Raw genomic sequence first — 23,107 nt, forward strand, 5'->3', positions numbered from 1 at the left:
TTCATTGACCAGGAGTCCTCTTCCCGACCAGCAGATCCATTCACCCACCTCCAGCATTCTCCCTCCACCTGGACCCCTCCCTCTGGCCTCTTACCCACTCTTGATCTTCTCAATGAGAACTGTCGGCGCGAGATCAGCCGTCTCAATTTCTCTGCTCCTCTTACTCACTCTAACCCATCTCCCTCTGAACTTGCTGCACTCCGTTTTCTCACATCTAACCCCAACATTGTGATCAAACCTGCAGACAAGGGTGGTGCTGTTGTTGTCTGGCGCACTGACCTCCACCTTGCCGAGGCTAAGTTCCAACTCTCAGACACTTTTTCTACCTCCCCCTGGACGATGACCCCACCACCGAACATCAAGCTACTGTCCACAGGACTGTCACTGATCTCAACTCCTCTGGAGATGTGTGTCTGACCCATTTCCTGCATTTCTGCCCTCGTGACCTCCCCTCCCTCCCAGAACCACGACAAGGTTACCCTTGTCCTCACTTTCCACCCCACCAGTCTCCACATCCAAAGGATCATCCTTGGCCATTTCCACTACCTCCAGCGTGATGCGACACCTCGTCCCCTTCCCATGGCACCTTCCCCTGCAGTTGCAGGAGGTGCAATATCTGCCCTTTTACCTCCTCTCTTCTCACTATCCAAGGCCCCAAATACTCTTTCAGGTGAAGCAGCGATTTACTTGTACTTCTTTCAATTTAGTATACTGTATTCGTTGCTCACAATGAGGTCACCTCTACATTGGGGAGACCAAACGCAGATTGGGTGACGGCTTTGCTGAACACCTCCGCTCAGTCCGAAAGCACGACCCCAAGCTTCCGGTTGCTTGTCATTTCAACACACCTCCCTGCTCTCATGCCAAAATTTCTGTCTTTGGCCTGCTCCAGTGTTCCAGTGAACATCAACACAAGCTCGAGGTGCAGCACCTAATCTTTCAATTAGGCACTCTACAGCCTTGTGGACTCAACATTGAGTTCAATAACTTCAGAGCATGAATGGGCTTTTAAAAAATATTTTATTTTTTAACTATGTGCCTGCTTTTCATGTAGTCAGAGTTACTATTAACACTCTCTCTAAACTAATGCTTTGCCTTTCACCACAAGCATCAACACACTCTTTGCCTTTGTCCCAGGACAGCTTTGTTATCTAATCTCTCCTGCCCTATCAAACATCTTCCCCTTTGTTCTCTCCCCCACCCCCTCCCCTTCACTTGCTTAAAACCTAAATCTTTTCTAACCTTTGCCAGTTCTGATCAAAAGGTTACAGAGCTTAAATGTTAAACTTTGCTTCTCTCTAGAGAGAGAAGATGCTACTAGATCTGATGAGTATTTCCAGCACTTTTTGTTTTTGTAGCAAAAACATAGCACTACTTTGCAACTCAGTGACCAATTCAACAAGTTAAAATAATTAATTCAGTATATTTAAATAAGAACAAATAGCTCTTAGTGGATGATTTGGCAATTACCCAACCAATGGCAAACTCTTTTGGGTTTGTATGTTTTGTTGCCAATTTTGCTTGTCAGACATTTTAACTTGTTGGATTGATTACCCAGAACAAAGCCTTTGGGAATAATAGAGTACAATTTTAGGCTTAAAAACATACAAACGTTATCATTTAATATCTACATATTCTTGATAATTGGTGCTCTACAGCAGAATAGGAACTTTGCAAGACAATGACCATTTCCAACAAGAGAACACCTAATCACCTCCCTTTGACATTCAATGGCATTTCTACCACCAAGCCCCCCTACTATCAACATATGATAGAATTCTTCATCAAGATGGAGAGTGACGTAGTTGATTCTGAGATGACGGTCCTGAATCTTAGGAAAGGAAACAACGAAGGTATGAGGCACGAGTTGGCTATGACGGATTGGGAAACGTTACTTAAAGGGATGACGGTGGATAGGCAATGGCAAACATTTAAAGAGTGGATGGATGAACTGCAACAATTGTTTATCCCTGTCTGGCGCAAAAGTAAAACGGAAAAGGTAGCCAAACCATGGCTTACAAGAGAAATTAGAGATAGCATTAGATCCAAGGAAGAGGCATATAAATTCGCCAGAATAAACAACAGATCGGAGGATTGGGAGCAATTTAGAATTCAGCAAAGGAGGACCTAGGGATTGATTAGGAAGGGGAAAATAGAGTACGAGAGCAAGCTTGCGGGGAACATAAAAACTGACTGTAAAAGTTTCTATAGGTATGTGAAGAGAGAATGATTGGTGAAGACAAATGTAGGTCCCTTACAGTCAGATCAGGGGAATTTATTATGGGGAACAAAGAAATGACTGACCAACTAAATGCATACTTTGTTTCTGACTTCACAAATGAGGACACAAATGTCATAGCAGAAATGTTGGGGAACACAGGGCTTAGGTGAGAGAGGAACTGAAGGAAATCAGTGTCAACAGAGAAATGGCGTTGGGGAAATTGATGGGACTGAAGGCCGATAAATCCCCAGGGCCTGATGTTTTGCATCCCAGAGTATTTAAGGAAGTGGCCCTGGAAATACTGGATGCATTGGTGGTCATCTTCCAAGATTCTATAGACTCTGGAACAGTTCCTACTGGTTGGAGGGTAGCTAATGTAACCCCACTATTTAAAAAGGGAGGTACAGAGAAAGCAGGGAATTATAGACCAGTCAGCCTGACGTCAGTAGTGGGGAAAATTCTAGTCCATTATCAAAGATTTTATACAGAGCACTTGGAGAACAGTAGTAGAATCAGGCAGAGTCAGCATGGAATTACGAAAGGGAAATCATGCTTGACAAATCTACTAGAATTCTTCGAGGATGTAACTAGTAGAGTTGATGAGGGGGAGCCAGTGGATGTGCTTTATTTGGACTTTCAGAAGGCTTTCGACAAAGTCCCACATAAGAGATTAGCGTGAAAAATTAAAGTGCATGAGATTGGGGGTAGTGTATTGCAATGGATAGAAAATTGGTTGGCAGACAGGAAATAAAGAGTAGGGATAAATGGGTCTTTTTCCAAATGGCAGGCAGTGACTAGTGGGGTACCGCAGGGATCGGTGCTAGGACCCCAGCTACTCACAATATATATTAATGATTTAGATGAGGGAGCTAAATGTAATATCTCCAAATTTGCAGATGACACAAAACTGGGTGGGAGGGTGAGTTGTGAGGAGGATGGAGAGGCGCTTAAGAGTGATTTGGACAAGTTGAGTGAGTGGGCAAATGCATGGCAGATGCAGTATAATGTGGATAAATGTGAGGTTATCCACTTTGGTAGCAAAAACAGGAAGGCAGATTATCTGAACGGCTATAAACTGAGAGGGGGGAATATTCAGCAAAACCTGGGTGTTCTCGTACACCAGTCGCTGAAGGTAAGCACGCAGGTGCAACATGCAGTAAAAAAGGTAAATGGTATGTTGGCCTTCATAGCGAGAGGATTAGAGTACAGAAGCAGGGATGTCTTGCTGCAATTATACAGGGCCTTGGTGAGGCCATACCTGGAATATTGCGTGCAGTTTTGGTCTCCTTATCTGAGGAAGGATGTTCTTGCTATAGAGGGAGTGCAGCGAAGGTTTAACAGACTGATTCCTGGGATGGCGGGACTAATGTATGAGGAGAGATTGAGTCGGTTAGGATTATATTCGCTGGAGTTCAGGCAAGTGAGGGGGGATCTCACAGAAACCTATAAAATTCTAACAGGATTTGACAGGGTAGATGCAGGATGGATGTTCCCAATGGTGGGGGAGTCCAGAACCAGGGGTCATAATCTAAGGATACGGGGTAAACCTTTCAGGACTGAGATGAGGAGAAATTTCTTCACCCAGAGTGATGAGCCTGTGGAATTCGCTACCACAGAAAGCAGTTGAGGCCAAAACATTGTATGCTTTCAAGAAGGAGTTAGATATAGCTCTTGGGTCTAAATGGATCAAAGGATATGGGGCAAAAGCGGGAACAGGTTACTGAGTTGGATGATCAGCCATGATCATAATGAATGGCAGAGCAGGCTCGAAGGGCCTACTCCTGCTCCTATTTTTCTATGTTTCTGTACAGGGGTAGATCACCATTGACCAGAAATTCAACTGGACCAACCAATTTTCTCTCTGTTCTTTCCTAAAGACACTGACTCATTGTCGGGGTAAGGATGCGTAAGTGCCAGCTGCCCCAACAGCCATTCTTCACCTCTGACCACCCCATCCCCCCACCCGATAGTGAGTAATGTCAGGATGTTCAAGCACATGATGCATCACTGCCGAGCCTAATCATGTCCTCACATCCAGTCACAGCAAGACGCGCTGGATAGCGCCCAGAAGCAGGGAAACTGGTCAAATTTCTCCTTCCCTAACCTATTCAACTCTTTCAGCACAATTTACGATTGAGAGGGGTGCCTTACTAGTTTGTGTACCTCAGCTACTCACTATCTTAACCAGCCTTGCCACTGGGAGAGCCAGTATTCATCTTCACTCAAACTCTCTTCACCTGATTTTTTTTCAAAACAAACATACATGCAAATGTTTGGTAAAGGTGCTCCATAAAAAAAAATTACTGGTTTAAAATAAAATCAATTTATGTTTAGAACATTCTACAAATTAAGGTAACTGATTTTCTCAAGAGACATGTGATTTAGATACATTACTTCTATCTATATTGCCTGCATCTAATTTGTGCAATTGAAATAACTTAGCCAAGTAGGGGGAGTGGGGTGATACCCAACCTCTACATATCTCTGGCCAATTTAGTGATTATCAGCCTCAAACAAATAAAAATCAACATAAATGTCATTAATAGAATTAAATCCACTTCGGAACATGATGCATCTGCTTAGGCACACCAGTTTTTAAACCACTTTATGCAATTTAATTATTTCCAGATTGCAGTACGAGCAGAAGCAAACAAGCATGAATAAACTCATGCCATGTTCCTGCGCCATGCCTCAATGTTCCCTTGCAGTATCCCAAGAAAAATGAAATGCAGCACTGATCAAATTCAGGATTAGAAATGTATCTTAGCTTGTACTTACATCTATGATCAGGTACTCAACTGGCAATGGCCGTGCTAACTGTGTGATTTCGTTACCAAATTTGTCTATATCCTATGAGAGAGAAACCACATGAACAATTTACATGTATACATTTACTTCACCATGTGGACTTCACTAAAATGTGTTACCAATTATTATTTTTATGAATGCATTCACATTAATAAGGTTTTGTAAACATATCTAGTCAAAATACAGCTGCTGTCAGCGATGCTAATTAAGTATTCAAATAAGATGGATTATAGAAGATGTCAGGAGGACTTTGACAGACTGGTAAAATGGACAGAAAGATGGCAGATGAAATTTAATGCAGTGATGCATTCTGGAAGGAAGTATGAGGAAAGGCAATAGAAACTAAATAGTACAGAAACAAAAAGAACTGGGTGTTCACCGAAACATATCTTTGAATATGGTAGGACAAGTTGAAAGCTTATGTGATCCTTGTTATAAATAGAGGCGTAGAGTACAAAAGCAAGGAGGTTAAGCTAAACATTTATAAGTCACTGATTAGGCTTCAACTGAATTATTGGTTCCAATTGTGTACAACAACTTTTGTATTTACATAGCTTCTTTAACATAGTAAAACATCCCAAGGCAAGTGTTAAGAACAAATAACAGTACAGCACAGGAACAGGTCATTCGGCCCTCCAAGCCTGCGCCGATCTTGATGCCTGTCTAAACTAAAACCTTCTGCACTTCCGGGGACCGTATCCCTCTATTCCCATCCTATATATGTATTTGTCAAGATGCCTCTTAAATGTCCCTATCGTACCTGCTTCCACCACCTCCCCCGGCAGCAAGTTCCAGACACTCACCACCCTCTGTGTAAAGAACTTGCCTCGCACATCCCCTCTAAACTTTGCCCCTCTCACCTTAAACCTATGTCTCCCAGTAACTGACTCTTCCACCCTGGGAAAAAGCTTCTGACTATCCACTCTGTCCATGCCACTCATAACTTTGTAAACCTCTATCATGTCGCCCCTCCACCTCCGTCGTTCTAGTGAAAACAATCCAAGTTTATCCAACCTCTCCTCATAGCTAATGCCCTCCAGACCAGGCAACATCCTGGTAAACCTCTTCTGTACCCTCTCCAAAGCCTCCACGTCCTCCTGGTAGTGTGGCGACCAGAATTGCACGCAATATTCTAAGTGTGGCCTAACTAAAGTTCTGTACAGCTGCAGCATGACTTGCCAATTTTTATACTCTATGCCCCGACCGATGAAGGCAAGCATGCCGTATGCTTTCTTGACTAGCTTATCCACCTGCGTTGTCACTTTCAGTGACCTGTGGACCTGTACACCCAGATCTCTCTGCCTGTCAATACTCCTAAGGGTTCTGCCATTTACTGTATACTTCCCACCTGTATTAGATCTTCCAAAATGCATTACCTCACATTTGTCCGGATTAAACTCCATCTGCCATTTCTCCACCCAAGTCTCCAACCAATCTATATCCTGCTGTATCCTCTGACAATCCTCATCACTATCCGCAACTCCACCAACCTTTGTGTCGTCCGCAAACTTAATCAGACCAGCTACATTTTCCTCCAAATCATTTATATATACTACAAACAGCAAAGGTCCCAGCACTGATCCCTGCGGAACACCACTAGTCACAGCCCTCCATTCAGAAAAGCACCCTTCCACTGCTACCCTCTGTCTTCTATGACCAAGCCAGTTCTGTATCCACCTTGCCAGCTCACCTCTGATCCCGTGTGACTTCACCTTTTGTACCAGTCTGCCATGAGGGACCTTGTCAAAGGCTTTACTGAAGTCCATGTAGACAACATCCACTGCCCTTCCTTCATCAATCATCTTCGTCACTTCCTCAAAAAACTCAATCAAGTTAGTGAGACATGACCTCCCCTTCACAAAACCATGCTGCCTCTTGCTAATAAGTTCATTTGTTTCCAAATGGGAGTAAATCCTGTCCCGAAGAATCCTCTCTAATAATTTCCCTATCACTGACGTAAGGCTCACCGGCCTATAATTTCCTGGATTATCCTTGCTACCCTTCTATCGAACAAAATTTACTACCCTTCTATCAAACAAAATTTGACACCGAGCCACATGAGATAATACAACAGGTCAAAGAGGTAGGTTTTAAAGAGCATCTTAATGGAGGAAAAAGTGGTAGAGATACAAAGATGTTTAGGGAAGGAATTCCAGAGCTTAGGGACTTGGCAACTGAAGGCACCACCGCCAATGGTGGAGTGATTAAAATCAGAGATACGCAAGAATTGGAGGAGCACAGAGATCTGAGGCTGGAGAAGATGAGAGAGATGGGCAGGGTCAAAATAAGGAGGGTTTCGAAACAATGATAAGAATTTTTAAATCGTGGTGTTGCTTAACTGGGAGCCAATGTAGGCCAGCGAACACAGAGGTGATGGGTGAACAGGACATGGGGCAAATTAGGACACGGTAAGCAGAGTTTTGGATCAGCTGAAGTGTATGGAATGTAGAAAGTGGGAGGCCAGCTAGGAGTGCATTGGATTAGCCAAGCCTCGAGGTAACAAAGGCATGGATGAGAATTTCAGCAGCAACTGAGCTAAGGAAGGCTGACAACGTTACAGAGATGGAAGTGCCGGCCTTAGTGCCAGTGCACTTGTGTTCTCGGAAGTTCACTTCAGAGTCAAAGACAGTTGCCAAGGAGAGGGATAGAGTCCGTGGTTAGGGAATAGAGTTTGTGGCAGAGACTGAAGACAATGGTTTCAGTGTTCCCAATATTTAGCTGGAGGGAATTTCTGCTCATCTGGGCAAGCAATCTGACAATTTAAGACAGTGGAGAGCTCGAGAAAGGTGGTGGTGAGGGAGATCTAGGTGTTTTTTAAAATTCTTTTCCTGGGATGTGGACCTCACTGGCAAGGCCAGCATTTGTTGCCCATCCCTAATTAAACTGAGTCGCTTGCTAGGCCATTTCAGAGGGCAGTTAAGAGTCAACCACATTGCTGTGGGTCTGGAGTCACATGTCGGTCAGACCAGGTAAGGATGCAGATTTCCTTCCCTCAAGGACATTAGTGAACCAGATGGGCTATGACAGTTTCATGGCACCATTATTTATTTTATTTAGAGATACAGCACTGAAACAGGCCCTTCGGCCCACTGAGTCTGTGCTGACCAAGAACCACCCATTTATACTAACCCTACAGTAATCCCATATTCCCTACCACCTACCTACACTAGGGGCAATTTACAACGGCCAATTTACCTATCACCTGCAAGTCTTTGGCGGTGGGAGAAAACCGGAGCACCCGGTGAAAACCCACGCAGTCACAGGGAAAACTTGCAAATTCCGCACAGGCTGTACCCAGAATTGAACCCGAGTCCTGGAGCTGAGGCGCTGCGGTGCTAACCACTGCGCCACTGAGACTAACTTTCAATTCCAGATTAATTAGTTGCTTAAATTCCACCAGCTGCCACGTTGGGATTTGAACCTGTGACCCCAGGGAATTAGCCTGGACCTCTGGATTACCAGTCCACTGACATTACCACTGTGCACTGTCTCCCCCAGATCAGAAGTCAGTTTACATGTGGAAACTGACACGGTGTCTTTAGATGAAGTCACCGAGGGGCTGCATACAATGAGAAATAGGGGAGGGCCAACGATGGATCCTTGAGAGCAACGTTCTATAATTTTTTTTTGGAGTGCCTAGGCGATTTGGTTAAGTGCACAGCCCCTTTAAATTTTGTTTGCGCGACCACACACACAGGGTTAATTTAAAATTGTTGACTTGTGCGCAGCCTGTGTAGGAACTTTTGGGTTGCTGTACAGCTGAGAAAGAACATTGCTTGGGAGACACTGAAGATAACTATGTGGAAGCAGTAAGAGAAGCCATTACAGGTGTTTCTCTGGCTGTGGCTGGAGGAATAAAAATGGAACCAGGAGAGTACAGGGTTCCATATTTTAGGAAGGATATCAAGGCGTGGGATATGGTGCAGAGGAGATTTACCAGAAATACATCGGGGATGAGGAACTTCAGTTACATGGAGAGACTAGAGAAGCTGGGATCGTTCTTCTTAGAGTAGAGAAAGTTAAGGGGAAGTCTGATTGAGGTGTTCAAAGTTATGATGGATTTTGACACAATAAATAAGGAGAAACTGTTTCCAGTGACTGGAGGAGACAGATTTAAGATAATTGGCTTTAGAACCAGAGAGATGAGAGGAGTTTAAAAAACACAGCAAGTTATGATCTAGAAAGCATTGCCTGAAAGGGTGGTGGAAGGAGATTCAATAGTAAATTTCAAAAGGGAATTAGATATGTACTTGGACAGGATGGCCTGAATGGCCTACTACTGTGCAGTAAAATTCTATACAAAAACATGCACCTTTATATAGCACCTTTAACATAGTAAAACCCAAGGTACTTCACAGGAGTGATCAAACAAATTGACACTGAGCCACAAAGGAAGATATTAGGACAGGTGACTAAAAGATTGGTCAAAGAGGCAGGTTTTTAGGCATGTCCTAAAGCAGCAGAGGTGAAAAGATGGAGGTTTAGGGTGGGAATTCCAGAGCTTAGGACCTAGGCAGCTGAAGGCACAGCCAATGTTGGAGCGAAGACAATCAGGGATGTGCAAGAAGCCAGAATTGAAGGAATGCAGAGATCTGACAGCTGAAGGAGGTTAGAGATAGGGAAAGGCAAGGCCATGGAGAGATTTGAAAACAAGAATAAGAACTTTAAAAATAGAGATGTTCCCCAACCGAAAGCCAATTTAACTGAGCAAGAACAGAGGTGATATGTGAATGGGACATGGTGCAAGTTAGGATATAGCCAGCAGAGCTTTGAATGAGCTCACATTTATGGATCGTGCAAGGTGAGGCGCCCTCTAGGAAAGCACTGAAATATTTGCATCTAGAGGTAACAAAGACATGGATGATGGTACCAGCAGCAACTGAACAGATTCAAGGGTGGAGATGGGCAATATTACAGAGGTGGAAAGGATATAGGGTTGGTAGTTCATTTCCAGTTCAAATAGGACATCAAGGTTGCAATCAGTCTGGTTCAGCCTCTCAATGGAATGAATGCCTAGGATATTTTGAGTGGACAAGGCCCTGTATTTGGCTGAACAACAATCTTCTGCAAACATGATCACAAAGCCAAACACTACATCAGATTGTCATTGCTTTTATCTCTTTTGGAGATTTCTTTCCATTGCTTCCAATCTCAATGACCTGTAATATCCACTGCCTTTTATACCTTCTTTCCACAATTTATAAGGCTTACTGTGGTACCAAACAGGTAATAATAAATGTGTCAAATTGATTTAAACTATTTATTGCATTTGTTTGGACTGAAGCTGCCCTATAGTTTGCAATGTGTCACAGCACAGTCAGTTAGATAGTTACCTTATAGAAAACATCTGGAACATATTGTTCACTAGAAGACTCCTTTACATATCCCAGCTCTGGTGCATCTCTGCATGGCAGAAAACAGTCATCACCTACAAGGGCCATACATTGATTGGAAACCTGGTAACCTTCAAAATGAACCTGATTATCTGGGCCACCTAAGGAAAGGAAGAACACAAATTTGCAATGGGAAATATGCATGATGTTTAGGTGAGACAGCAGACAATATTGTTTTAAGATTTCCATTCCAGCTCACTTCCTTATATCAGTGCACTTGCTCCGTGTCACATTTCTGACCCAAATAAAGTGAAAATGTTGACTTTGCAAAAAGCAAATGTTTGTTCTTGTAAAGTTGACATATTCACATTTTTTAAAATCTGGACATATCCAGTCACCATTGCAGACACAAAAGCTTTTCACCAACACCTGATCCACTCCCATCGAAGCAGCTGGAAATCAGGGAGCTGCAAGAAGCTTGCTATTGGAAGAGAGAAAATAAACTTTCTTCAGGTGTTATACTGGGCTTTGCATTTAGCAGGCAAATTGCGTTTGCATGAACGTCCCTGCTGTAAGTGGTGCAGACTGTATTCCCTATTTCGCATTATTTTTCATAAGCTGAGATTTGATCACAATCAGCATCAAACCATACCTGTTGCTAAGACGGTAACAAATTTGGATCCAAAATGATTATCAGGAGATAGACGGCAAGTGTTGGGATGCTTATTCTGGAAATCTCCTGCTGTGATACACTCCTCTGCACTTAGGAAATGCGCATCCTAACAGAGAAAAATAAAACTATCAATTAAAAATTCCAAGCATACGTTATCAACAACATAAATACAGCTATTTTGAATTTTTTTGAATGTCGGTGTCAAAATAGCCTCATGCTGTAAGCTCAAACCAGTGGAATTATCACTTTAATGTATTTAGCTTAGGATCAGCAGCTGCTTGCAGATAGGCAAGATTGTTCTTCTCTCTACTCCCTGCTCCTTTGCACCTCCCTAAGCTACTTTTTATTCAGCTACTAAAGGGGAGGGGTGGCATAGTGGTATTGTCACTGGACTAGTAACCCAGAGATCCAGGGTATTGCTTTGGGGACATGGGTTCGAATCCCACCGCAGCAGAAGGTGGAATTTGAATTCAATTAATAAATCTGAAATTATCATGAAACCATTGTCAATTGTTGTAAAAACCCATCTGGTTGACTAATGTCCTTTTTAGGGAAAGAAATCTGCTGTCCTTACCTGGTCTGGCCTACATGTGATTCCAGACCCACAGCAATGTGGTTGACTCTTAAATGCCCTCTGAAATGGCCTAGCAGGCCACTCAGTTATATCTAACTGCTACAAAGTCAATAAAGAATGAAACCGGACAGAGCACCCGGCATCAAACTTGGCCCTGGAACGACAACAGTAAACCCAGCCCTGTCGACCCTGTAAAGTCCTCCCTACTAACATCTGGGGGCTTGTACCAAAGTTGGGAGAGCTGTCCCACAGACTAGTCAAGCAACAGCCTGACACACAGTCACACTCACGGAATCATACCTTACAGACAATGTCCCAAATACCGCCATCACTATCCCCGGGTATGACCTGTCCCACCGGCAGGACAGACCCAGCAGAGGTGGTGGCACAGTGATATACAGTTGGGTAGGAAATTTGTCTTCAACATCGACTCCAGACCCCATGACGTCTCATGGCATCAGGACAAACATGGGCAAGGAAATCTCCTGTTGATTACCACCTACTGCCCTCCCTCAGCAGATAGATCAGTACTCCATGTTGAACACCACTTGGAGGAAGCAATGAGGGTGGCAAGGTCACAGAACATACTCTGGGTGGGGGACTTCAATGTCCATCACCAAGAGTAGCTCGGTAGCACCCTGACTGACTGAGCTGGCCGAGTCCTAAAGGACACTGCTGCTAGACTGGGTCTGCGGCAGATGTGTCGGAGACGGAGAAAGTGGGAGAATGGAATGGAGTCCTTACAGGAGGCAGGGTGTGAAGAAGTGTCGTCGAGATAGCTGTGGGAGTCGGTCGGCTTATAATGAATATTATAGGAATATTAAGGACTCCATTCCATTCTCCCAGTTTCTCCGTCTCCAACGCATCTGCTCTGATGATGCAACCTTCCATGACAACGCTTCTGTCTTCCTTTTTCCTCAACCGAGGAATCCGCTGCCCTGTGGTTGACAAGGCCCTCAAGTGTCCAGCCCATTTCCTGCACCTCTACCCTCACCCTTCCCCCCAGAACCGCAACAGGGTTCCCCTTATTCTCACTTTCCACCCCACCAGCCTCCACATCCAAAGGATCGTCCTCTGCCATTTCCACCACCTCCAGCATGATACCACTACCAAACGCACCTGCCCCTCCCCTGTCAGCATTCCAAAGGGAACGTTCCCTCCGCGACACCCTGGTCCACTACTCCATTACCCCCACCACTTCGTCCCCTTCCCAAGGCACCTTCCCCTGCAATCGCAGCTGGTGTAATACCTACCCATTTACCTCCTCTCTCCTCACTATCCAAGGCCCCAAACACTCCTTTCAGGTGAAGCAGCGATTTACTTGTATTTCTTTCAATTTAGTATACTGTATTTGCTGCTCACAATGTGGTCTCCCCTACATTGGGGAGACCAAACACAGACTGGGTGACTGCTTTGCGGAACACCTCCGCTCAGTTCGAAAGCATGACCCCGAGCTTCCGGTTGCTGGCCATTTCAACACTCCTCCCTGCTCTCATGCCCACATCTCTGTCCTGGGATTGTTGTAGTGTTCCAGTGAACATCAACTCAAGCTCGAGGAACAGCACCTCATTTATTGATTAGGCACGCTACAGCCTGCCGGACTGAACAGTGAGTTCAATCATTTCAGAGCATGACGGGGAACCCCCCCACCCACCGCCCCTTTTTATTTTTAGTTATTTTTTATTTTTTTTTGTTTTTATTTTATTTTAGTTTGTTTCTACTGTGCCTACCCACTGTTTTTTCATGTTTGTGCTTGGGGCCAGGCTGTTCAGTTTTCTGTCAATTAACTCCCTCTCTGTACTAACGCTGTGTCTTTCACCACACCATTAACATACCGTTTGCCTTTTCTCCATGACCTTCTAGTCAGTTATTCTCTGTGACCTTGTCCTATCAACACCTTCTCTTTTGTTATCTCTTGCCCCACCCCCGTTTTACTTGCTTAAAACTTATTACATTCCTAGCCTCTGCCAATTCTGATGAAGGGTCACCGATCTGAAACGTTAACTCTACTTCTCACTCCACAGATGCTGCCAAACCTGCTGAGTACTTCCACCATTTCTTGTTTTTATTTCAGGCCAATTACCACCCCATCAGTCTACTCTCAATCATCAGTAAAGTGATGGAAGGTGTCGTCAACAGTGCTATCAAGCGGCACTTGCTCATCAATAACCTGCTTAGCGATGCTCAGTTTGGGTTCCGCCAGGGCCACGCAGGTCCTGATCTCATTACAGCCTTGGTTCAAACATGGACAAAAGAGCTGAACTCAAAAGATTAGGTGAGAGTGACTGCCCTCGTCATCAAGGCAGCATTTGACCGAGTATTGCATCAAGGAGCCCTAGCAAAACTGAAGTCAATGGGAATCGAGGGAAAAACTCTCCGCTGGTTGGAGTCATACCTAACGCAAAACGAAGATAGTTGTGGTTTTTGGAGGTCAATCATCTGACCTCCAGGACATCAGTGCAGGAGTTCCTCAGGGTAGTGTCCTAGGCCCAACCATCTTCAGCTGCTTCATCAATGACCTTCCTTCAATCATAAGGTCAGAAGTGGGGATGTTCGCCGTTAATTGCACAATGCTCAGCACCATTCGCGACTCCTCAGATATTGAAGCAGTCCATGTAGAAATGCACCAAGACTTGGACAATATCCATGCTTGGGCCGATAAGTGGCAAGTAACATTCGTGCCACACAAGATGGCAATGACCATCTCTGTAAAGAGAGAATCTAACCATCTTCCCTTGACATTCAATGGCGTTACCATCGCTGAATCTCGCACTATCAACATCCTCGGGGTTACCATTGACCAGAAACTGAACTGGAGTAGCCATACAAGCCTACAAGAGCAGGTCAGAGGCTAGGTATTCTGCTGCGAGTAATCACCTCCTGACTCCACAAAGCCTATCCAACATCTACAAGGCACAAGTGAGGAGTGTGATGGAATACTCTCCACTTGCCTGAATGGGTGCAGCTCCACCAACACTCAAGAAGCTCGACACCATCCAGGACAAAGCAGCCCGCTTGACTGGCACCCCATCCACAAACATCCACTCCCTCCACCATTGACACACAGTGGCAGCAGTGTGTACCATCTACACAATGCACTGCAGCAATGCACCAAAGCTCCTTAGACAGCACCTTTCAAAGCTGCCACCTCTACCTCCTAGAAGGACAAGGGCAGCAAATGGTTGGGAACACCACCACCTGCAAGTTCCCCTCAAGCCACACACCATCCTGACTTGGAACTATAATTGCTGCTCCTTCACTGTTGCTGGGTCAAAATCCTGGAACTCCCTTCCGAACAGCACTGTGGCTGTTCCTACTGCACATGGACCGCAGCGGTTCAAGAAGGCAGCTCACCACCACCTTCTCGAGGGCAATTAGGGATGGGTAATAAATGCTGGCCTAGCCAGCGACGCCCACATCCCACGAATGAATAAAAAAAAAGCATGCTAGTGATCCAGCCACATCGCCATAGGATCTAGAAGACCATTCAGCCTTGTGTCACTGTGCTAGCTCCTTGCTAGAGAAATTCAAAACTAATCCCACTGTTCTTTGTCTTCTATTTGCCTCTATTTCAGATGTTTATCTACTTTACTCTGGAAAATGCAATGCCTTCTGCCTCAACTACTCCTTGTAGAAAAGCATTCATGTTTCAATACCCTTCTGGGTAAAGATGTTTTTCTGAACCTCTTTCCTTCCTCTCTAACAAATTTTAAAATCAATAACCTCTCACCACTGATCCAAACCAAAAGACTATCAAAATCTGCCATAAATTTTGAAAAACCCTGAATTAACCTCCTAATATATCCTGCTCCAAGGTAACAGTCCCAATATCTTAAGTCTTTCCTCATAACTAAAGTTGTTCATCCTTTGCATCATCCTGGTAAATATACATCGTACAGTCCATGAATTAATGTCCTTTTCATAATGGGGTATTCTAAACAGTACACAGTAATCTTTAACTGTGGCCTAACTATTGCCGTGACAAGTTTATCATAAACTTGTTTTCTCTTTTACTCTATGCCTCTATTTATAAAACTCCTTTGATTTTTGTCACCTCTCCACAAGGAGGCACTTGATCTCCACTCTGTCTCTCCCAGTATCAGTGTGGAAGATAGTGAATGTAAGGTAGGAACATAATTCATTGAGGTCATTAACTTAGTTTGAAACTACTTTTCTTCCAAGTTTCAGTACTAGAGTATATTCAAGAAGTTAGATACTGAAGCAGTCTGTGTCCATGTGCAGCAAGACCTGGACGATATTCAGGTTTGGGCTGATAAGTGGCACACACAAGTGGCAGGCAATGACTATCTCCAACAAGAGAGAATCTAACTATCTCCCCATGACATTCAATGGCATTAACATCGCTGAAATCCCCCACAACAACCTGGGAGTTACCACTGACCAGAAACTGAACTGGACCAGCCACATAAATACTGTGTCTACAACAGTAGGTCTAGGACAGGGAATTCTTCAGTGAGTAGCCCACCTCCTGACTCCCCAAAGCCTGTCCACCGTCTATAAGGCACAAACCAGAGTGTGATGGAATACGATCCGCTTGCCTGGATAAGTGCAACTCCAACAACACTCAAGAAGCTCAATGCCATCCAGGACAAAGCAGCCTGCTTGATTGGCACCCCATCCACCACCTTAAACATTCACTCTCTCCACCACTGACGCACAGTGGCAGCAGTGTGTACCATAGACAAGATGCACAATGGCAACCTGCGACCTCTACCATCTAGAAGGACAAGGGCAGCAGATGCATGGGAACACCACTGTCTGCAAGATTCCCTCCAAGCCACACACCATCCTGACTTGGAAATATATTACCGTTCCTTCGGTCGCTGGATCAATGCAACTCCCTGCCTAACAGCACTCTGGTGTGGGTACACCCAATGTATTGCAGCAGTTCAGGAAGGCAGCTCACCACCACCTTCTCAAGGGCAATTCAGGATGGGCAACATGCGATGCCCACATCCCATGAAACGAATAAAACATTTTAAAAATAAATGTATATGCTTTTATAGCGCCTACTTATTAGCGAAAAGCATCCAATAACAACACATTTGATTTTCTGGATTCTCTAAAATCAAAATAAGGGCTGGTTTAATTAGAGTACTCTTTTCCATCTCAAACCTTATTTTGTACAAAATAATTCTAAAAATGTCTTGCAGAAGATAAAGTAAATATCATATATATTATTGCGCATGATCGACATTTTAAAATTCAGGTGGAGTTATGAGTTGATCCATCTCCACTCAGGGAAAGACAGGCACATCCTATGTCTGCACTGGCTACCATTCCTGCCTGGGAGAGACTTCTGGAATGTAGCAAATGTCAAAGAGGAAACGCAGCTGCAATCTTTTCTGCACTCATGCTCATCTGCTTTATTTTGCACTGAGAACATCTTAAGATTATAAATATTGTGCACATTTTATCTTTCTCAACGTGTGACACACTCAACTTCATTATCTAAAAAGAGTCTTCAACCAAAAAGGTCAAAATTTAGAACGCTTAATTTAATCTCAACAAATTAGCAAATCTGTAATCCGGCACCTATTAATACTGCTCTTGATTAAATCAGGCAATGAAGAAGCTGCCAAACCAGGTAATATTTTTAAAATGAAAACAAAAATTATTTTACGTGGGATAATAATATCAAGACTTGATGGAGGACAGATCCTGAACAGAATCAGGGTAAGTTGAAGCAGATTTATACTGCTCTAAACCTGCATTTACCCTATGGCTGTAACATTGGTGGGAAGTAGCTTTACTTTACACCCAAGCTGCAGTTATAGTCTAAATGCAACCTGGATACAAATTCAGGTCTGACCTTATACTGGGAGGAAGTAGAACAAGATTCTTGGAGCAAAGAGTTTCACTTCAAAGCCAGAATGAACCTTCACACCTACTTTACCTTCCAAATATAATGCCACTGTGGCATGTGAATGCTCCGTAACTCAGTGGGGGATGGATGAAGAAAGCGGGAGGCGAGGAAGGGAAGAGAAAAACAGATCAAGTACAAAAAAAAACGAATAGAGTGGAATGTATTTAAACACGCTCAGTAATGTATTAAACAGACAAGTGGTGTGTGAATTTCAGTTGCAGTGCTTCTTTTAATTGACTGGAGTGACGGACTTATTTTTTTAAAGTGGAAAGGGTAAAACCTGAAGGAAGAAAATCAAGAATATTGCTAAATAATTTGAAATTAAATACGTTATGTCACCTATATGTACCAGATGCTCCCAAGTAAAGGAGAAAACCAAAATGGCTGAAACAAAAAATTTAACAAAGAAATGCATGAAAATGAAATAGTCCAACAGCCCAATTTTCTCTCAGAAAACAAACACGCCTGAAATATTGTTTACTTAAAAAAAGTTAGAATACTGAGAGACAGTTCTAAATGAGTGTGCTATAAACAGTCCTAAAAATTCTTCTTCAATGAGCATTGAACTCCTTACCTTATTCCTGATAAATTTGACAGTGCCTTTCCTTGTGTCCTCTGATAGAAGATCTGTGAATATCCAGCCAACCTGAAACAAAATGTAGAAAGTCAAACAAAAGTCTAAATTCTTATAGTTGAGTGTTTAGATGTTTCCACATGGCAGAAAACGCCCATTTATATGCGCAGGACAGACTATTCGCTGACTTACTAACCTTTATCCCAGTGCTGTTTTGCGCTCAGCCAACAGATGCACTTACAAACATTGAGAAACTAATAGTGCCAGATTTTCCTTGCCCATCTGCACTCAACCCAAGAGCAAAGTTAGGAGCCCCACCAAGCAAGCCAACCACAAAAATTGTAACTTAGGTTGGCAGATCTGGTATTATTCTGAAAACATTTCACCTGTAACTTCTAAACTGACAGAAATGGCTCTTTTACTGAAGTACTGTTATTTCAACATTTCCAACATCTATTGTTGAATTTGATAAGGTCACACTGTATACATTAATAAATGTGATAGTATTCAATAATGGAACTACTTAGTCTTATTTGCACAAGTTCAGTTTTTCCATATTAAGCAGTTTTTGCTAACAAAAGGCCAAATGAATTTACTAATATTAATACCCCAGAGCATTGCCAATCTGAAAAATGGCACTGCTAGCTTTCTGTAGAAAGTTTGGAAAACCTTTGTGCAATTCCATTTACAGACCCAGGTTTATATTTGGCACATATTACTAGAGGCCATTATCTAGAAAATGCTTCTGCTACTTAAATTCAGGAACACAGATGTCCCTGAATTTAAGACCTTACTTTTTCTATCATACAGGCCTGGAAGTTAAATAAACTTTATTTTGCATGCTTCCAGGTCTTATGTTGTGCTGTCCATAGCAGCTGGAAAACATTACTCCATTTACTGTAAATGCTCCACATCTGCTTGTTGTTAATAGAACAGAAAAACAATGCAAGCTCCAACAGTTGGAAGGGCCCAATTTAATGCAGGGCATTAAATAAACTTTTTTTTAAAATGAAAAGGTTACTGAAAATCAGTACCATCTTTTTAACTAAAAGAAAACAAAGCCAATCGACAACAAATCAAAGAGTGCCAGAGAAGTTGTTGGGTAATAATTAAGACTTGATATGCTGTTAAAAATTCACTTACACATGAATGGACAAGCCAAACATTTTCTGGCAAATTTAGTGGGTATCTAGTGCAACTTCACACCCTTCAAGTGTTTGAATGCCAAATCTCTTGTGAAAATCCTGATGTAGCAAAGCCTTTGGGCGAGGAGGGCAGTTCTAACAGCAAAATCCCGATTTCTGCATTTAACGGAGCATGTGCGGATACCGGAAACTGCTGCCGGATACTCCTTGACAACAGTGACCGTTGATAGCCTCACTGTTATTCCTGCTGCAAAATCTGGGCTATTGTCTCACCTTCCTCAATCCAAGTTTAGCTGCAATTTCATCTACAACTTCAGCTTTTGGGTCTTCCAAAAATTCTAGGCTGTTTGCTGTACCAATCTACACAAAGAGAAAAAAAAATCAAAAAAGCAAACCAGTCTCAAAAGATAAGTTAAATATATGTTCTTAAACAGTGACTTTTTAAAAGGAGTCTCATCACTTGTTCTCATGTTTCTTAAGTTGTGGAAGATGGATTAATTGAACATTTCTCCATTGTATTTGGTGCAGCACATCAAATACTTAATTGGAGAACAAATTTTAGTTCATACGCTTTAATTTAGTTCAAATTCAGCCTAATTTCGATGTAACCATTTCATAGCTCCCAAAAATAGGTGCCCCGAAACTAATCTGAGGCCGGAAAGTCATAGAATACTGATACTATTGCACATATATCCTTATCAAACTAGATTTCAGCTGAAGGTTACTTAATGGCCGAAGAGAAGTAAAATTGAACTTACCCTGCAGGAGGGATGGTCCAAATTTCTAGAAAAACACCACTGCAGAAACTTACTCCCATTAACATTGCATGCTCTACATGCCAAAGGTTTTTGAGAAGCTATGGGTATCATCCAAAGAATGATGGCCATGTTCCAGAAATGAGGTCCTCCAACCAGAAAGCAGAAGGATCTAAGAGGTGCATCTGACCTGTCAAGTGGGAATGAATCCCTCCTCTGGGGAAGCAAGGCTAAGGAGAAGCAAGACTTCAACACCAGGTTATCAGAGAATCATGGACGCCAAGGCCAAAAATTGGTTACCAGAATCAATTTCATCCCTGCTGTCCAGATCATCTGAAGGATCCTGGGGATCAGAGGAAACATATAGAGAAACTTATTTACACATGGAAGATAGTCTCCAAGCTGACTAGGCCCCGGTTTGAGTAGGAGAGTGTAAATTGTCCGTTGATAGAAATAATTCTATTTCCACGTAACCTCACAGCATGAAGATATACAAGACCACCTTGAAATGGATCATTCACTCATGCAGATGGATTAACTGAAGGTACTGCCGATTGCATTGCCCTTCCTAGCCAAATGCTGTGCCAAGAGTAATTCATCCCTTAAAGTACCAATGGGTAAATTGTGCAGTACCCACACAGAACGCTGCAGAATTGATCCTATCTCGCTTGCAGCCATTTGGTTGTGTGCTTGTCCAGAGGTACATTGATTTACCTGGGATGCCTTTGAGTTCCAGCTAGCTTCCAAAATGTGGTGTCGACATTGCCGTCACAACCTGTGGGTTGGGTGAGCACCTGCTGAATGCACATGAACTAAGAAATCTATGTTTTTGTTCAGACTTTATACACAATCTTTGGTCAACAACTTAAATGGCAGGTTGAGACGAGTTCAGTTATGATGCATTGTTTAGCTCAGGATGGGTTAGTGATAATCATGGTACGGTGTTATAGTGGTTATGTTACTGAATTAGTAATTCAGTGGCCTGGACTAATGATTTGGAGACATGGAGTTCAAATCCCAGCACAGCAGCAGGAGTGTTTAAATTCAGTTAATTAAATAAGTCTGGAATAAAAAGCTATTAGTAGTAATGATGACCACAAAACTACCAGACTGTTGTAAAAACCCACCTGGTTCACCAATGTCCTTTTGGGAAGGAAATCAGCCATCTATACTTAATCTGGCCTATATATGACTCCAGGCCCACAGCAAAGTGGTTGACGCTTAACTGCCCTCTGAACGGGCCTAACACACCACTCAGTGTCTCAAGGGCAATTACGGATAGGCAATAAAATGCTAGCCTTGCCAGCAATGCCCACATCTCATGAATGAATTTTTTAAAAAATCACCCCTCCCCAACAAATATCTGGTTAAAAGTAGGATGAAATATGTGTACTGAGGCATTAATAAAATATACATATAAAATGTGCAAGAGATACAATTTAAAAAGTGCAAATAACATAATACAAGTATTTTTTTTTTAAAAACAAGGTGCATATTCTGAACAAAAACTGAATTCTACACGCTTCAAACTGGCATAATAATGTAGCAAATATTTAATATACTGTTCATTTCCCATAGAATATATTTACTGCTTGAGAATGATCAATTCATATACAAAACAGCATTCATCTGTTTGGACAACAGACGATATGGGGCCATCTAGTGGATCCAAACTGCTGCCATTGTGCAACTGGAAAGAATGTACTCAACACAACTCAAATTCCCTGCTTGGGTAAATGCACACACACAGGATAAAAAACAGGTAATTTGATTTTAACTGCATTACATAAAAATCCAGGTTACATTCCTCCTCCGCATGAAGTAGCAGTTTTCAGTATTTAAGAGTTCACAATTTATATTATCTATTTGCATTTAAAGAATATTTAGATCAGATAGTATTCCTTTTCTCACATTTGTTCAACTCCCTTCCTCTAAGGCTTCTAAGCCCATTCGTTAGAAGCACAAGAGAACCAAAAGCAAATTAAATAGGAATCAGGTACCATAAACTACACCAAATTAAAATGTGTCAGAGACCAAAGTGGATTCATTCTTATGGCATTTTTCTTGCATCCTCTCCGACCCTTTTGTTCGCTTGCCTTTCCTGCACCTGTACTCGAACACACTCTATTTGTAAATATTTTACAGATATGAAACTAAGCTGAATAAACAGATGAACGAAGAATGCAAAGAGTTCTTGCACTAAATATGTCATGGCTACTAATAAACTGCAAAAGTAGATAAAGCAGATCTCTGACCTGTGGAGGTTCATAGATGGCAGCAACCTCTGCTCGAATACCTAGAGGAATGTCCGTGTGTTCGGTGTAGCGACCATAAAGGAATCCAAGCCGCTGGTTTCCTGTTTGACGCCAAAAGTTGAGGAAACGATCTGCTATTGTGTGGTTCTCAAACATTATGTTATCCACATGCCTGTATTTCTGTTCAAAAGATAAATACTACATAAGGGATCTTGGAAATAATTTTCCAATTACAATTATGGAAACACGAGCATTCAGAACTTTATAATTCACCATCGCACAAATATGTTCCACAGAAGACAGCCACAATGTGCTATTTACAATCCTGAATTCACTTTAAATACAATATTCCAAAGGAAAATAGGTATACAGTCCCCTCTTGATAATTTCAAGAAATTGTTTCACTAATAATGTTTAGATCTAATAATCAATGTATAAACTTAGCTTGTATTTCCTCAAGCACAGAAGAATGAGCAGTGATTTGAGTGAGGTATTTAAAATGATTGAAGGATTTAATAGGGTAGATAGAGAAACTATTTCCTCTGGTTAGAAAATCCAGATCAAGAAGGTGCAACCTTAATTAGCATCAGGCCATTTAGGAGTGAAGTGAGGAAACACTTTGAGTGACTTAATAGAGACATATAAGATAATCAGAGGGTGAGATAGGGTGGATAGTGAGAGTCTTTTTCCTCGGATGGTGATGGCAAACACGAGGGGACATAGCTTTAAGTTGAGGGGTGATAGATATAGGACAGATGTCAGAGGTAGTTTCTTTACTCAGAGAGTAGTAGGGGCGTGGAATGCCCTGCCTGCAACAGTAGTAGACTCGCCAACTTTAAGGGCATTTAAGTGGTCATTGGATAGACATATGGATGAAAATGG

General features: G+C 42.6%; 1 protein-coding gene across 1 annotated transcript in view; it reads right to left on the reverse strand.

Moving 5' to 3' along the window:
- nploc4 (NPL4 homolog, ubiquitin recognition factor) overlaps nt 1-23,107 on the reverse strand; it is a 69,639-nt gene that overhangs the window by 20,738 nt on the left and 25,794 nt on the right. The window contains exons 8-13 of the mRNA XM_068058216.1: nt 22,226-22,405; nt 19,489-19,575; nt 18,071-18,142; nt 11,015-11,141; nt 10,363-10,523; nt 5,000-5,071 (exon numbers count right to left, since the gene is read on the reverse strand). Coding sequence (XP_067914317.1) covers nt 5,000-5,071; nt 10,363-10,523; nt 11,015-11,141; nt 18,071-18,142; nt 19,489-19,575; nt 22,226-22,405 — 699 coding nt within the window. The remainder of the gene's footprint in view (nt 1-4,999; nt 5,072-10,362; nt 10,524-11,014; nt 11,142-18,070; nt 18,143-19,488; nt 19,576-22,225; nt 22,406-23,107) is intronic.

This window comes from Heterodontus francisci, chromosome 26 (assembly GCF_036365525.1).
Source record: "Heterodontus francisci isolate sHetFra1 chromosome 26, sHetFra1.hap1, whole genome shotgun sequence".
Taxonomy (NCBI): Eukaryota; Metazoa; Chordata; class Chondrichthyes; order Heterodontiformes; family Heterodontidae; genus Heterodontus; species Heterodontus francisci.